Source organism: Saccharomycodes ludwigii, chromosome VI (assembly GCF_020623625.1).
Source record: "Saccharomycodes ludwigii strain NBRC 1722 chromosome VI, whole genome shotgun sequence".
In the NCBI taxonomy this organism is placed as follows: domain Eukaryota; kingdom Fungi; phylum Ascomycota; class Saccharomycetes; order Saccharomycodales; family Saccharomycodaceae; genus Saccharomycodes; species Saccharomycodes ludwigii.
The window spans coordinates 427185-441659 of NC_060205.1; the positions used below are offsets into that span (position 1 = coordinate 427185).

Consider the following 14475-nt stretch of genomic DNA (forward strand, 5'->3'; position numbering starts at 1 on the left):
ATACCTTGATTTGTAATCTTTTTTAAACTTACATCTTCTTCTCCTGTAACATATAAAAGTCGACAGGAGCATTTCATTTATCTTCATCTTAGTAATATCATTTCTACTAATTATAAGAAAAAAAAAACATTACTTATAAAAACTCAGTGATAAGTGACAAGGTCAATTATATTGTTCATCTACAGAATACCCCACACCTTTTACTTTATAATACTATAAAACTTTAGCCCTTTAATCGCCATGAATTTAAATAGCTTCTTATACTCACTGATATATTTGCCCCTAATCGTTATTGCAAATAGCAATATTAACAAAGATACAAATACTTCTATCACATCAAGTTCTTCTTCCACCACAAGCAGTGAATTGGTAGAGTACTCCAATAATAGACCATTAGCTCATTTAACTTTAGAAAATGGTATTTTGGGCGATATAACTGGATTATTTTACAATACCACTGACGAGTTATATAACATTTATTATCAATACCAAGAAAATGACTCTAGCCAGGTTACCTGGAGACATTCTACCTCCCAAGATTTGACCCATTGGACTTCCATCGATAATAACAACGACTCAATTATCTCAATAAATGATAGCAGTTATACATTAGGCGGTGGATCTATGGTTATTGATTCTAAGAATTCTTCCGGTTTGTTCCCTAGTAATATTACGGATAGTAATGAAAACATTATCGCACTTTATTGTTCAACCTCCTCTTCTGAAAACATATCATCTGTTAATTTAGCGTACTCCATTAATGGTGGTTACACTTTTGTTAACTATCCAAGTAATCCCATCCTTCAATCTAACTTTTTCGCTGATCCAAATGTTTTCTGGCATGAAGAATCAAATAAATGGATTTTGACTGTGTTTCAGGGTGCTGACTACGTTCTCGATTTTTACAATTCATATGATTTGATAAACTGGAATAAGACCAGTGAATTTTCCAATTATACCGAATCAAATTATCAATATGGCTCCCCAAGTTTGGTCAGAATCCCAGTTATTGGTATGCAAACCGTTTCATCTTCAAATACTACAACTGATAATAATTCCACCTCAACCGCTAATAATTCCACTAGTTCTTCTACACCGGCCGCCAATCAAGCAAATACGACTGTCATCATTGTAGAAAATTTTGGAACAACCACTTTGAGTCCAACTGCTACGCCAGCTCCAAATATTATTTATTATAACATTACATACATTAACAACACTATTATCAACTCCACTTACATTAATAATACTATTGTTAATACTACTTATATCAATATCACCTATTCCAATAATACAACTTATATCAACAGCACTTTTGTCAATGGCACATACTCTGAGGGAAGCAACAATACAAATTCGTTGAATGATTCTTTTGCAAGAGAATGGGCTTTATATAGAGCTTATCAGGCTGCCTCTGCTGCTACCAATGACGTTACTACTACTAATCCTGTCACCACCACATCGATTACTTATAAGTGGGTTTTATTCCGTTCTGTAAATATGGGATCCATTCAAAATGGTGGAGGTTCCTCTGCTCAATATCTCATTGGTGATTTTGATGGCGAGCAATTTATTCCCGATGATAGTTCTATCCGTACTGTTGATTACGGTAAAGATTTCTATGGGTTACAATCACTTGTTAATGCCAATGCTAACAGCGTTTTGGGTATAGGTTTGGCTGCTGATTCACAATATTCTGCTAATGCACCAACATCGCCATGGAAAAACTCATTGAGTTTGGTTAGAAATTTAACTTTACAATACAAAGATACCAGGGCCGGTTCAGCTGTTCTAACTTTAATTGCCGAGCCACTATACAATGGGTTACATATAAATGGTACCAGCCACACTTTGAACAATATATTCCCACTAGATATTAAAGAAACTTTATCCTATGATGTTTCCAACGTGAATGATACCGTTACTGGGCTATTAGACTTCCAAGCTACTTTCCTAGTAAATAACACTAATGTTGCAGAATCTGATTTTGCCAACTTAAATTTCAATTTCAAAGGGTACAGTGATCCAAGTGAATATTTGAAATTCGGATTTGAAGTTAACGACCAAGCTTTTTATTTGGATAGATCGCATAGCAATGTTGCCTTTGTAGAAGACAATGAATTTTATAGTGATAAGATAACGCTCATGGTCCTTCCATATGCTAACACATCAGCTAATGTTTCGATCTATAAAGTTCAAGGTGTTATTGACAATGACATTATTGAAATTTTCATTAATGATGGTCAATACGTTTCAACAAATACTTATTATTTTACAACTGGTAATAAAATCGGTACTATTGATATTTCTGCTGGTATCGGTGGGAACACTTTTACAATTTTAGATTTTGAAACCAATCAATACTCTGCTTGATTTTCAATCAGTTTGTTACTATTTGCTTTAGGTACTCTTTCTCTCTTTTTTTTTTTTTTTTTTTTTTTTTTTTAGTTTGTTTTTGTTATAATGATTATATAAGTTTTTTTTTTTTTTTTTTTTTTTTTTTTTTTCAATATATAAATAAATAAACACCTTTTTATTCAACATTTATGTATGTTTTTGTATATCATGAGATAATTTCATATAAAACCAAATTCAAAACTCATAGAAACATTGATCTTTACCCCAAACGCCGACTACACCAACCAATGGCATCCATGCGTCTCTGCTAGGATCAAATTTTTCACTCAATTTCAAGGCTCGTTGAAGTAATACTTCAGAGCATGGTTTCCCAATAGTATATCCACGAACCAACAACAATCCTTGTCTTTTTTCAGCTTTAAAAAGCTTTTCAGAGCTTTTATCATCGTCATTTCCCTCAAATTCAATTAACTTGGCCTCTAATGATGAAGTTATAACACCACAAAACTGTAATTTATCTTCCACACCCGGAGGGAAAATTCTATAGTCATAATAATTGCTTTGGAATACAGGACCCAAAATTAAAGTACCAACAAATGTTTCCAAAACTAGTCTACTGCCAAATAGAGCCCTTATTCTAGTCATATCTAAAGAAGTTATATGAATTTGATTTTTGTCTACGGGCACTTCGCCGTCTTTAATCGAAGATATAAAGTCAGTGTCGTCAAAATCATTGCATTTATCGGAATTATGAACGTTAATTGCCATATAAATACACCTCAATTGAAAATTCCCATTTTTAGGCAACATACTGCCGGATTTACTGAAAACACCTTCACTAAAAAAATTAGAAGCCCACATAAATCTCAAAGATTGAATAATATTCATTTTATCTATCAAAGATAATAATTTAGTTTTATATGATTCTACACCGAGCACCAATAAGGTGGTTTGTGGCTCAATTTTGAAACGAGTGCTTGTAAAAATGACAGATCCACCATGCATTAAAACGGCTAGTAATTTTGGCCAAATTTGAATAAAAGAATGTTTCAAATCATTACTATTATCTTCATCAAAGATAAACTGAACTACATCTTTAGAACTAAGTTGATGATCCTGTGGAAAAGATACAACGTACGATGAAATAGCACTTACCAAGTTCATCTGGGTGAAAACAGTGTTATTTTCATACTTAAATAAAATATCATCATCATGCAATTTATAATTTTGCGGTTGGACGTATTTAAACCTTGTGGAATTTTGTGTTTGTAGTATATCATCAATTGAAATGATATTTTTGTCAGAAAAACTTTCAGGATCATTGGCGCATGAATCACCAACCACCAGCAATTTATACCATTCCAAACTTTGTTTCATTTTGCCTACATTGCTCCATGTATCTACAAAAATGACATCAATATTTTCATCCTTACGGGGTGGAGAACTTAAAAACCTAATTTCTAAAATATTTCTTTTTTCTTCCATATTTAATAGCAACGAACTTATGAAAGACCCAACAGCAACAATAAAACCGTAATATTTATAAACTGGTATGGTAATACCAATAACCAATTTTTTTTGATTATTACTATCACCCTTGATTCCTTCAAAATACGACTGGAAAAATTTAAAAACATTCATTGTATCTAAATCAATCGTTTCTAATGATTTTTTTAATTGTCCCCCGTGTTGATGTTGTTGCTCAAACGTGATATAATTTTCACCCTTTTTATTGATGTCTTTAGTATCTGTGTCATAGTACAAATCCATACAACATTGCCAAACATCTGCAAAATTTCCTCTTCTATATTGATAAGGTTTGTCCTTGACTCTTAGATTCAAACCATTTAGGAGAGAAGTTGAAAAGGGAGTTGACAGATTACGGTACAATGCAGTTTCTCCCTCTTTGCGGGTATCACCAACCCATGCTTGTAAATCCAAAGATGTTGGTTCTTTTTTGGAGTCTATTAAAATATAGCTGAATAGCCAAAAAGTTATGGCGGTTATTATTAAAAAAACCACAATTTTTGTTAAGCCCATTGGTGAGTAAGCAGTGTTATTGTATTTGGTTTCAATATGTTCTTTAGTTAAATCTTTTTTTTCGAATCAATTAATATTTTAGACAATATAACAGGGATTTAAAAAAGAAAAAAAAAAAAAAAAACAAAACAAAAATGAGATAGTTATAATTTACAACACAAAGTTGTTTTTATAGGTTGTTAAGTGAAAGAAATGGCTTCGTTTAATAAAAGAAGGGAAATATACAAATGTTAATATACGTAAAGTTCATGCTTTGATATTTGTAATGAAGATAAGCGTTTAAGATTACGCGTAAAGTAATTTTTACAAGATCGCCTTTAAACTTTTTTTTCTTGCTTTTTAGGCAATTTTTTAGCAATTTTCAAATCAAGTTGATTTAATTTGAAACAATTTTAATTTTTCTTTTAAAAAAAAAAAAGAGTAACTGGTAGTGAACTTAGATATCATACATACCACAATGTCAGTATCCCAAAAACAAATCTGGTATCTACCGTGTGTCCAAAACAACGATGAAGAGATATCATTAACCTTTTTTGAATTACCACATCCATCAAATATTGAAAACAAATCACCAATTCAAATCATTCTGGATAATAAAAATAACAAATGTTATGAAATTAAGAGACAACAGTTTAGTAAAAATTGTAGGTATAATGAAAATAAAGATTTAGAAAAATACCACTATTCCAAGAATAAAAAAACTGGCGAGGATATTCCAATAAAATCTACCATATTGTACAATATCAACGATGTTTCCAAAGGAGAAATTTTTTGTCAAGGTACCTTTAAATATTCCATAAAATATGATATAACGTTCAGTTTAATTGGTGCATTTACTAAATTAAACAAATTCACAGAAGCTAAAACTGAAAAACAATATATTGATTACAAGCACAATTCTCAGATTGTGGCCAAGAAGGAACCTATGTTTCAAGAATTAGATGAGATCCATGCAATTCTAACAAACCACCATAAAAATTGGTCGAAAATTCCACGTGAAATGTTACTACAAAGTTTAAAAAAAATTAGCGATGTTGTTGTTGAAGGAGGAGACGATTATTTTAAGATCACAGTTTCTAAAATAGTAGAATGGCTATCGGCCCTTGTAGATAAAATTAGTAATAATTTTCCGCAAAGTTTAGGAAACGAATTTTTTTCCTCCAACAAATCCACGATGCCTTCTGATATTATAAAGCACGGTAAAAAAGTCCATAGTTTAAATTTGTTAATATCCCTAATTCCATTATCTATATACCAAGTGCTCTTAGATACAAAAAGTGTATCAGAATCATGGACTTTGTATAATGATTATTTAAGTGCACAAGAACTGGAAAAAAGGGAAACACGGGCTTTATTGGAAAAGGTAATGCATCCAGACGTTGGTGGTTGTAATTTTAATAACACATATAATGAAACCAACAGCAGTAAGAAACTACTTGTTAAAAGGAAAAATTCTAAACCATCAGTTGAAAAGGGTAAAGGTGCAATTGATAATTTCTTTAAGAGAAAATAATCGTATATATATCGTATATAAATTTAAATGGCTGTTGTTAATTATAGCTACCGTTTATGTATCACGTGCTTGCTTGACGTTGAAATTTAGCTCATGTATTTTTGTAATCCGGATTTGTCAATCTGGATAAACGGACACTATGGCTATTTAACCGAAAAACAAAAAGAAAAAAAAAAAAAAAGAAATGAAAAAAAAAAAAAAAAAAAAAAAAAAAAAAAAAACATTAACAAATATTTTCTTCTTCAATCCTAATCTTGAAATAAGCTTTGCCATTTATTTCTAGTAACAATCGCTCGAATAACCATACAAGTGATAAACAATTAAGAACTTTTTGCTGTTTTAAAAAAAAAAAAGAAAATATATATATACATACATATATACATTTATCAGAAAAATAACATATAATGGCTAAAGATATTGAGATTTCTACTGCTGAATCCAACTTTATTTTAGAAGCTTTGAAGCAAAACAAAAGATTGGATTCCCGTGAACTAAATGAATTTCGTGATGTAAATATTACTCTAGGTAAAGACTATGGAGATGTTCTAGTCGAAATGGGTAATACAAAAGTTCATTGTAAAATAAGTTGTGAATTAGCTGTTCCGTATGAAGATAGGCCATTTGAAGGGTTGTTTTATGTAAGCACGGAAATTTCAGCAATTGCTGGTCCACAATTTGAAAATATAATGATTAGCAGCAGCGATGATGAAGTTTTGTGCAGCAGAATTATTGAAAAAGCCGTGAGAAGATCAGGCGCACTAGATATTGAGGGATTATGCATTGTTGCTGGCTCTAAATGCTGGTGTGTTAGAGCAGATGTTCATTTTTTAGATTGTGATGGTGGATTTATAGATGCAAGCTGTATAGCTGTTATGACTGGACTACTGCACTTTAAAAAACCAGATACAACCGTCCGTGGTGAACAAGTAACTATACATTCACCAGATGAAAGAGAACCTGTACCTTTAGGTGTTTTACATATACCTATTTGTGTGACCTTTTCTTTTTTCAATCCAGATAAAATGGAGGAAAATATCAAAGGTGATTCCAATAATGAAATTGTACTTATAGATGCCAATTTGAAAGAAGAAATTTTAAGAGATGGTACTTTAACTGTGACTTTGAATAAAAACAGAGAGGTTGTACAGCTCTCAAAGGCTGGTGGTTTGCCAATGGATGCGTTAACTTTGATGGATTGTTGTCACAAAGCTTATAATATTACTGAAAAGATAACTGACAAGATTACACAAAAAATTAAAAAAGACTCAGAAAAAAGAAATAAATTTGCAGCCATCTTAAGTGCAGAAAATGATCGTCTGACTTCATAGATAAGCATGAGTCTTGATTACTATGAATAATTGTAACATACATATATATATACCTAATTAATTCTACTTCAAACATCCCATGCACCAGGTGTTGATCTTTTGGTTTGTATACTAGTAACATTATAGTTTTTTTTATCACTTTTTCCCATCATATTCGTTTTCTTAATTTCCGATACCCAGTTATTAGCTTCGGGGTATTTTTCTGATACAATATGGATAATCTCTTGTGCTAGATGCTTAACTTTCTCTTTGTAACCACTGTTTCTAGTCTTTGGCATATATGATTTTGAGACTACACTTTTCAATAAGCCTATTTTATTTTGATGTACCATATGTGGAATACAGCATTCCTTATGGGTTTCTAGTATTTTACAAATTTCAACGTAATAAAAAATGTCGTTTATGGAAGTAGTCGAATTCTCTATAGCCAGAATGAATTTGAATATGATGCTTTTTGCCTCTCTGCAAGTTATGTCCAATAAACAATATTTTACTACGGTGTTTATGGTACCAATTGAGTTTGCGTGTTCTTGTCTGCTAACAGGCAACAATTCTTCAGCACCATCCAAATTTAAATATAGATTCAATAGCATGGTTATAGTGAGCAATCTTGATTGAATATGGGGATGTGTAATATTCCAGTTGTTTTGTTTATTAACAGTAGAGATAAGACTCCTGCCCCTTTCTATAACCAACATATGTAAAATAAAGTAGTTTAATATAGAAATAAAAAAAACTTTAAATAAAAAATGGTTAGCTGAAATGAATAAATCTGATAGCAATACAGAATCCACAACTTTTTCCAGCAACTTGCAGAAAACTGAGGTAAAAATTATTGAATTATTTGAAACATTACAATTGGCAAATAAACTGACAAATTTGAATAGTTTTATTTGTGTTTCTATTTTTGAAGTGTTTTCGGTTGAAAATAACTCGCTAGTTAGTTTCTGTATATGGTCGATTGCCTCAATTTCAGTATTGAAAGTTATTGGCGCTATATGAAATCTGTTGTTATTTATTAAGTCAGTTACATTGTGGTAATATTCAATGTTTGGGGCGGTTGATGTTGTATGAAAAATTTGTATTAACTCCTCTGTTGAATAAACAAATCTGGTCTTTCCAGTCTTGGGAGTTGTCAAACAACTGGTTTCTATATTTGAACTAACAATAGAAGTTCCTGTTGGATCTGGAATTATGTCTAAATAAAGGTGCGAGGCGGGACTTACATTAGCATCAAATTCCTTTAAGTTTGTTTTGCTATAGTTATAAGCGTACCTACATCCGTGATCCAATACTGGGTATCTATGATGAGTAGCACCAATAGAGGCATTTCTATGCAAATACTGTCTTAAAACATACTTATTGTGTAAAATTGATTCCGTGAGCAAATCTTTTGGACTACCGTTTTCGTCTTTATTAGCATCATAGGGTTTATTGTACTTGGTATCAAATTCCTCTAGAGGTTGAATCTGAATATTTTTCAGTGAAAAGGTAGCAGTATTTTTATTATTGCTGGTGTGCCTAAAGTTTTTATTGTTTATCCCAGTTGGCAATCTTATTTCTACTATTTTGTCATAAGCATTTTCTTCATCCCATTCGGATAATTTATCCTCCTCTTTAATTTGAGACCTTCTTTCACTTAAAGCTAAGGTATATTCTCTAATCCCAAACGCTATACAAGATAGCACCAGTATACTTATAATGATAATTAGAAACAATAAAATTGCATCAACGAGTGGTGCTGAATTTGTTACCACATCAGAATTATAATTGAATAAACGATGGTAGTTATATTTTTTGTTTGGTATGGAAGTTGTTTGAACAACTTCTTTAGTTATTTCTTGAATAAAATTAATATTGTTGTTTTCGGAATTAATTAAATCACTGTTAGGTGTTGTTGAGTGTGGCATATTGTGAAATTATGATTTTGGAATCAATTTACTTATACGTGATTGTGATAATATGTAGATATAACTAATTTTAATACTAGACTATTATATCTATCTGACTTTTGAGATAACAAAGAAAGAAATAATAAATAATAAATAATAAATAATAAAAGATTATAACAAAAGTATAGAAAGTTAAATTGGAAATAATATATTTGATAACCTTTTTGAAGAACTCTAAAATTTATAGTGATCAAAAATATAAACAAAATTTTTTTTATACTGTTGATTTTAAATTAAATATATTTGAGTGATAAGAATAAATTAATGATATCATTATATATTATTTTATTTTTTTATTTTCCTTATTTAAAAAAAAAGAAAAAAGACTAATGACTCTTTTCATCAGCAGTATCAACAAATAGTTTCCAATATGTTACAATAAGCCTTTTAATATCACTTGTTTTAATTATTATTATTATTATTATTATTATTTTTTTTTTTTTCTTTTAATAAAAAGATCTAAAAAAAAAAAAAAAGAATAATTTAAAAATCTCAGATTATAATAATTTATACATAGTATACAATTACGCTGACACAAAATTTACAAAGAGAGAAAAGAAAAGAAAAGAAGGAAAAAGCTGGCGTGCGTTGTTAAGAAAACTTAAGCAATTTCATGCATAGAATCTAAAACAATTGCACATAGAGAAATCCGTGCATAGCCTTTACTGCTTAATAACAATCAATTCTTGCATTAAATGTATCTTTTTTTTCTTTCTTTTTTTTTTTTTTGTGGTGTCAAGCATTTTAAATCATTTAAGATCATTAGTGCAGAATATATCAGTTCTAAAGTTATCACAGCATAAAATACTTACCTTTAAAATGTCTATATAAGGAACGTTTAATAAGGAAAAAATATTATTATTTATCTATTAACATATACGCTGAATAAAATGTATAGTAGAAGTGAGAGCATATTTATTACACACAGAATAATTAAAAAAAAAAAAAAAAAAAAAAAAAAAAAATATATATATATATATTTATATTTGAATCATATTATAATATATCCTACCAAACATCTTCCTGGTACTTACCACTAACCTTCATCATCTTTAACATTTCCACAGCATCATCGTACGAAATATTTTTTTGCTCAGCCAATATCTCACCGAAATTACGATGAACATCTTTAGCCATATTTTTGGCGTCACCACAGACGTAGATGAAACCACCCTGGTTTAACAATTCAACCAACTGAACAGCGTTCTTCTTTATAGCATCCTGAACATACTTTGATTCAGCACCAGGAACACGAGATTGTGCCAAATGTAACTGAAACGTATCATCGTTACCCAACATTTTTTTATATTCTTCCCATTCGTTCATAAACAATGCGTCATTAGAATCCCTTGACCCATAGAATAACATGTGTTTGCCCAAATTGACATTATTACCTGCATCTGTTTGCTTCTTAACATATTCCACTCTTTCACGAATAAACCCTCTAAATGGAGCAACACCTGTACCTGGACCCACCATAATAACTGGAGTACTTGGATTAGAGGGTAATTTGAAACCACTTTTACGAATATATAAAGGCAATTTATTTTTATTGTATAATCCTCTTGGCCCACCTAAATCATAGGAAACAGGAGGCAACATGTAAGTGCTTCCATTCTCTTTACATTCGATTTGTTTCAAGAAATTAGTTGTCACACCAGTGGACACACGGTCTTGGGAAATGACCTGTTGCTCAACCATACAACAGACATGAACAAGCTGTTTGTCCATTGAGGAGGAGGAACAAATCGAATAATAACGTGGTTGCAAGCGTGGAATAGTTTCGATTAAAAATTCCCAAGGAACAGTATTCCATGGAGCACCACCAGATAATTTTAACAAAGCATCAGCAACATTGTAATACTGGCTGATAATCTCGCTATGAAACAAATTTTTATCTTTACTTAGCTTTTCTAATTCGGCTTTCAACTCTTCGGTGGGGGCAAATTGAGCAACAGAGGAGAAAAACTGACGGGAAATTGGACCAGTAATTTCCAAATAATATCTAACACAAGCACCAATGGTAGTAGGTGCAGGGAAAGGTAATTTGACAGTAGAGTCCAGAGGAGTCAAAGAAAATCCCTTAGACTCGTCTAGTTGAAAGCATTTGACAAATTGATTGACTGCCTCGTTACTATTAGATGGCCAAATACCAATATGGTCACCAGTAGAGTATTTCATGTTGGAGCCTGATACATCGAATTCAACAAAGCAACAACTTCTGCCAGATTTAGGGTTGCACAGTTCTTTAATTTGGGTGATGGGTGCTACGTATGGATAGTTGGTATCAAATGGGCCCAATTGTTGATGTTTGTCTGAGTTATACGATAAATATTCATCTTTATGGATCGGGATGTAGTGTATAGAAGGTTCCCCCAATGAGACGCTATTGTCAATTTCATTTAAATTGGTCAACTTGTAACTAGGTTGGAAAACTTGTTCATGCTCGTCCAATTTCAATTTATCTTTCAAAACAACTAAAATCTTATCCTTCCAGTTTGTATAGTCATCATCAGTAGAACCCATGCCATCATCAGCCTCACCATACTCCCCAATTAGCTGAGCACCACCGTTTTCAATTAATTTTTCTTTGCATTTCTTACCAGCCCCATTAAAAAACTCGTAAGTGGAATTACCCAAACCAAATAAGGTGAATTTTAAGCTGGATAGGGGTTTTTCACTAGGATCCAAAGAGTTCAAATAATCTTCAAAGGGAATAGAACTGTCAGGGAAATCGCCTTCACCGTAGGTACTAATAAAAATGGAGACTATGATGTTAGCTGGTAATTCATTTAGATTATCAAAATCATAATTTTCTAAATCACCACACATAACGTTCAATTCACCACCGAATTTAGCCATTAATTCTTTGGCAAACTTTTTGGCATAATCCTCGGTGGTACCTGTTTGAGAACCATACAGAACCAAATAATTTTTATTATTCTCCTTTAAAACTTCGACTATGTCACGGCTTAATGAAGAAGAAGTGATGCTGCTATCGCTGACGCCACTACCCTTTAACACATCTAAAAGCTTATCTTTATTTAAATAAGTGAAGAGTGCTATGACTAGAGCTACTAATACTGAGAAATCTAATGTATCTAGGCCAAATGGCATTTTGAATGTTTTTGTATATTTCTTGGTAATGTAATGGATGAAAGCTAGAAATGACATGCAAAATGGGAGTGATTTTATTTTAATTGAGGGAAGGGAAAGGAAGTATAGAAGGAAGGAAAGAAAGAAAGAAAAAAAAAAGATTAGAGAAAGGGAAAGAAGATTAAAAAGAAAAAGAATAGAAGAAATATATTTTTATTTTTATTTTTTTTTCCTTTTCTGTCGTAATCGAGCACCCAGGCATTAAAAGAAAGGAAGAAGAGAATAAAACACAGTAAACCAAAAGCAAAGAAAAAGAAAAAGAAAAAGAAAAAGAAAATAGACAAAAAAAGCGTGATCTAAACAAAATCTTTACATATATGAAATTGGCTGTGGTCTTTTGTTTCGTGCGGGTAAAAAAGAACAAAAAAAAAAACTTGGCTGTTTTGTTGACTTCCATTTCTTACACCCACACACCACGTCTCGTTTATACTTTACTCGTTTACACCCTCGTTTACACCCTCGTTTACACCCTCGTTTACACCCTCGTTTACACCCTCGTTTACACCCTCGTTTACACCCTCGTTTACACCCCACTTCCCTTTCCTTTTTTACAGTTTCGTGTCCTCCATTTACCAATCCTACAAAACACTACCATCTAATCCCCCGCTGCCATTGTCATCACCACCATCAGCATACGTATCTCCCACAATTAATTCAATGTTATCACTCAACTGCTTAACAATATCACCATCATCGTCACTTAACCTTAATATCCTCTTTAAAAATATTATAAAGTGTTCTTGACTAAATTCATAAAATGTTCTGCGCCCAATCCGATACTGTATGTTTGTATCTCCGCTGTTATAACCACTTCCTCCCTTATTTTCCTTATTACTACCAGCATCAATTCGTTCTATATAATCCAGTTTGATGAGATTTTTCAAAAATTCTTCAATCTCAAAATCAATGTACCCATAGAGTTGTGTTTGTTTCTTTTCGCTACTTATACCAAACTTTTCTAATTGCGTCAACAATTCCTCATGTAGTATGGAATTTTTTTTCATTATTATAATAACTAAAACGCAACTTAATATGCCATTCAGTACTAAATCCGTATTATTGCCACTCATTCTCGTAAACGAATCATTACCACTTCTATCCCCAGTATCAGAATAGGTACTAGTGATATTTGCTCTATACTCTTTTATAGACCTATTCAAAAGTATATCTGTCAATAAGAAACTTGAACAATTTAATTTCAATAAAATATAACTGCTACTACTGTTACTACCACCCTTTTTTGTATTTCCCATCCTGTGTAGCGTTAATCCAAACTTGCTTTTTAATATAATTTCCATTGCAAAATGGATCCTATCAAATTTCAACACAGTAGACGAAAGGACATTATTATTGTTGTTTGTGTCGTCATTGTCATTGAAATATTCAGCTTGCAATTTTTTAACCTGTGTAACTAATTTATTTCGACTATATATAGTAGATTCCAAATTAGATAATACAAATTTAACCATTTGATGAGAACACCAACTAAAAATTGGTGAAGTTTCTAAATCATTTTCCACGCTAGCTTTGAATCTTTGGTCTGGATTTATAATGGCTGGGGAATCTTCTTCTGACATAGTAATGAGTTTGTGATCCGTGTTTTAGTAAGAATAGCTTGCTAGCTGTGTAAATGTATAGGTATATTTCAGAGTAAATTTGTTAAAATGTTGTTGAAATGAAAAGTAAAAGAATATGTTACATTAATTTTTTTTTAATTTTTTTTTAATTTTTTTTTTTTTTTTTCGATTTCTGAGAAAGATTAAGATAAAAAAAAAAAAAAAAAAAAAAAAAATTATATACTCGAATAAGATTTTTTTTTTTTTACCAAGACAAAAAAAAATATCACATACAACACCTCTTCCAACTATGATACTATTGAATTTTAAAATAAAAAGAATACTAATTCTTTTTTTTCTGTCACTGACATTAATTGAAATTATAATCTACAATTATAATAACAGTCGATACTCCTCTTATACAAACTACTCCAGTCCATTTGAAAAAACTAATACACCACGATATTCACGTATATTACAAAAAATCAAATTATTTCATGATGATGAAAAATATAAAACCTCAATTCTATCAGCATTTTTGTTTTCCAGTATATTAAACACTAATCTCAAAA

The 14475-nt window shown here is 31.2% G+C and overlaps 7 protein-coding genes across 7 annotated transcripts; 3 read left to right on the plus strand and 4 right to left on the minus strand.

Moving 5' to 3' along the window:
• Positions 1-240: 240 nt before the first annotated feature.
• On the plus strand, positions 241-2373 carry SCDLUD_004587 (uncharacterized protein; the record flags this gene model as incomplete). Its single annotated transcript, XM_046079432.1, has 1 exon — positions 241-2373. The coding sequence occupies one exon, from the start codon at positions 241-243 to the stop codon at positions 2371-2373; it is 2133 nt and encodes a 710-aa protein (XP_045933091.1).
• A 219-nt stretch (positions 2374-2592) lies between these two features.
• Positions 2593-4398, minus strand: DDE1 (Dde1p; the record flags this gene model as incomplete). Its single annotated transcript, XM_046079431.1, has 1 exon — positions 2593-4398. One exon carries the CDS (start codon positions 4396-4398, stop codon positions 2593-2595), a length of 1806 nt encoding a protein of 601 aa, XP_045933092.1.
• A 457-nt stretch (positions 4399-4855) lies between these two features.
• RNH202 (Rnh202p) lies at positions 4856-5911 on the plus strand (the record flags this gene model as incomplete). Its single annotated transcript, XM_046079430.1, has 1 exon — positions 4856-5911. One exon carries the CDS (start codon positions 4856-4858, stop codon positions 5909-5911), a length of 1056 nt encoding a protein of 351 aa, XP_045933093.1.
• Positions 5912-6315: 404 nt separating this feature from the next.
• RRP45 (exosome non-catalytic core subunit RRP45) lies at positions 6316-7239 on the plus strand (the record flags this gene model as incomplete). Its single annotated transcript, XM_046079429.1, has 1 exon — positions 6316-7239. The coding sequence occupies one exon, from the start codon at positions 6316-6318 to the stop codon at positions 7237-7239; it is 924 nt and encodes a 307-aa protein (XP_045933094.1).
• Positions 7240-7307: 68 nt separating this feature from the next.
• SCDLUD_004591 (uncharacterized protein) lies at positions 7308-9149 on the minus strand (the record flags this gene model as incomplete). Its single annotated transcript, XM_046076774.1, has 1 exon — positions 7308-9149. One exon carries the CDS (start codon positions 9147-9149, stop codon positions 7308-7310), a length of 1842 nt encoding a protein of 613 aa, XP_045933095.1.
• A 1050-nt stretch (positions 9150-10199) lies between these two features.
• On the minus strand, positions 10200-12308 carry NCP1 (NADPH--hemoprotein reductase; the record flags this gene model as incomplete). The annotated part of the gene is made up of 1 exon (XM_046079428.1): positions 10200-12308. One exon carries the CDS (start codon positions 12306-12308, stop codon positions 10200-10202), a length of 2109 nt encoding a protein of 702 aa, XP_045933096.1.
• Positions 12309-12925: 617 nt separating this feature from the next.
• NSE3 (Smc5-Smc6 complex subunit NSE3) lies at positions 12926-13924 on the minus strand (the record flags this gene model as incomplete). Its single annotated transcript, XM_046079427.1, has 1 exon — positions 12926-13924. The coding sequence occupies one exon, from the start codon at positions 13922-13924 to the stop codon at positions 12926-12928; it is 999 nt and encodes a 332-aa protein (XP_045933097.1).
• Between the last annotated feature and the right edge of the window lie 551 nt (positions 13925-14475).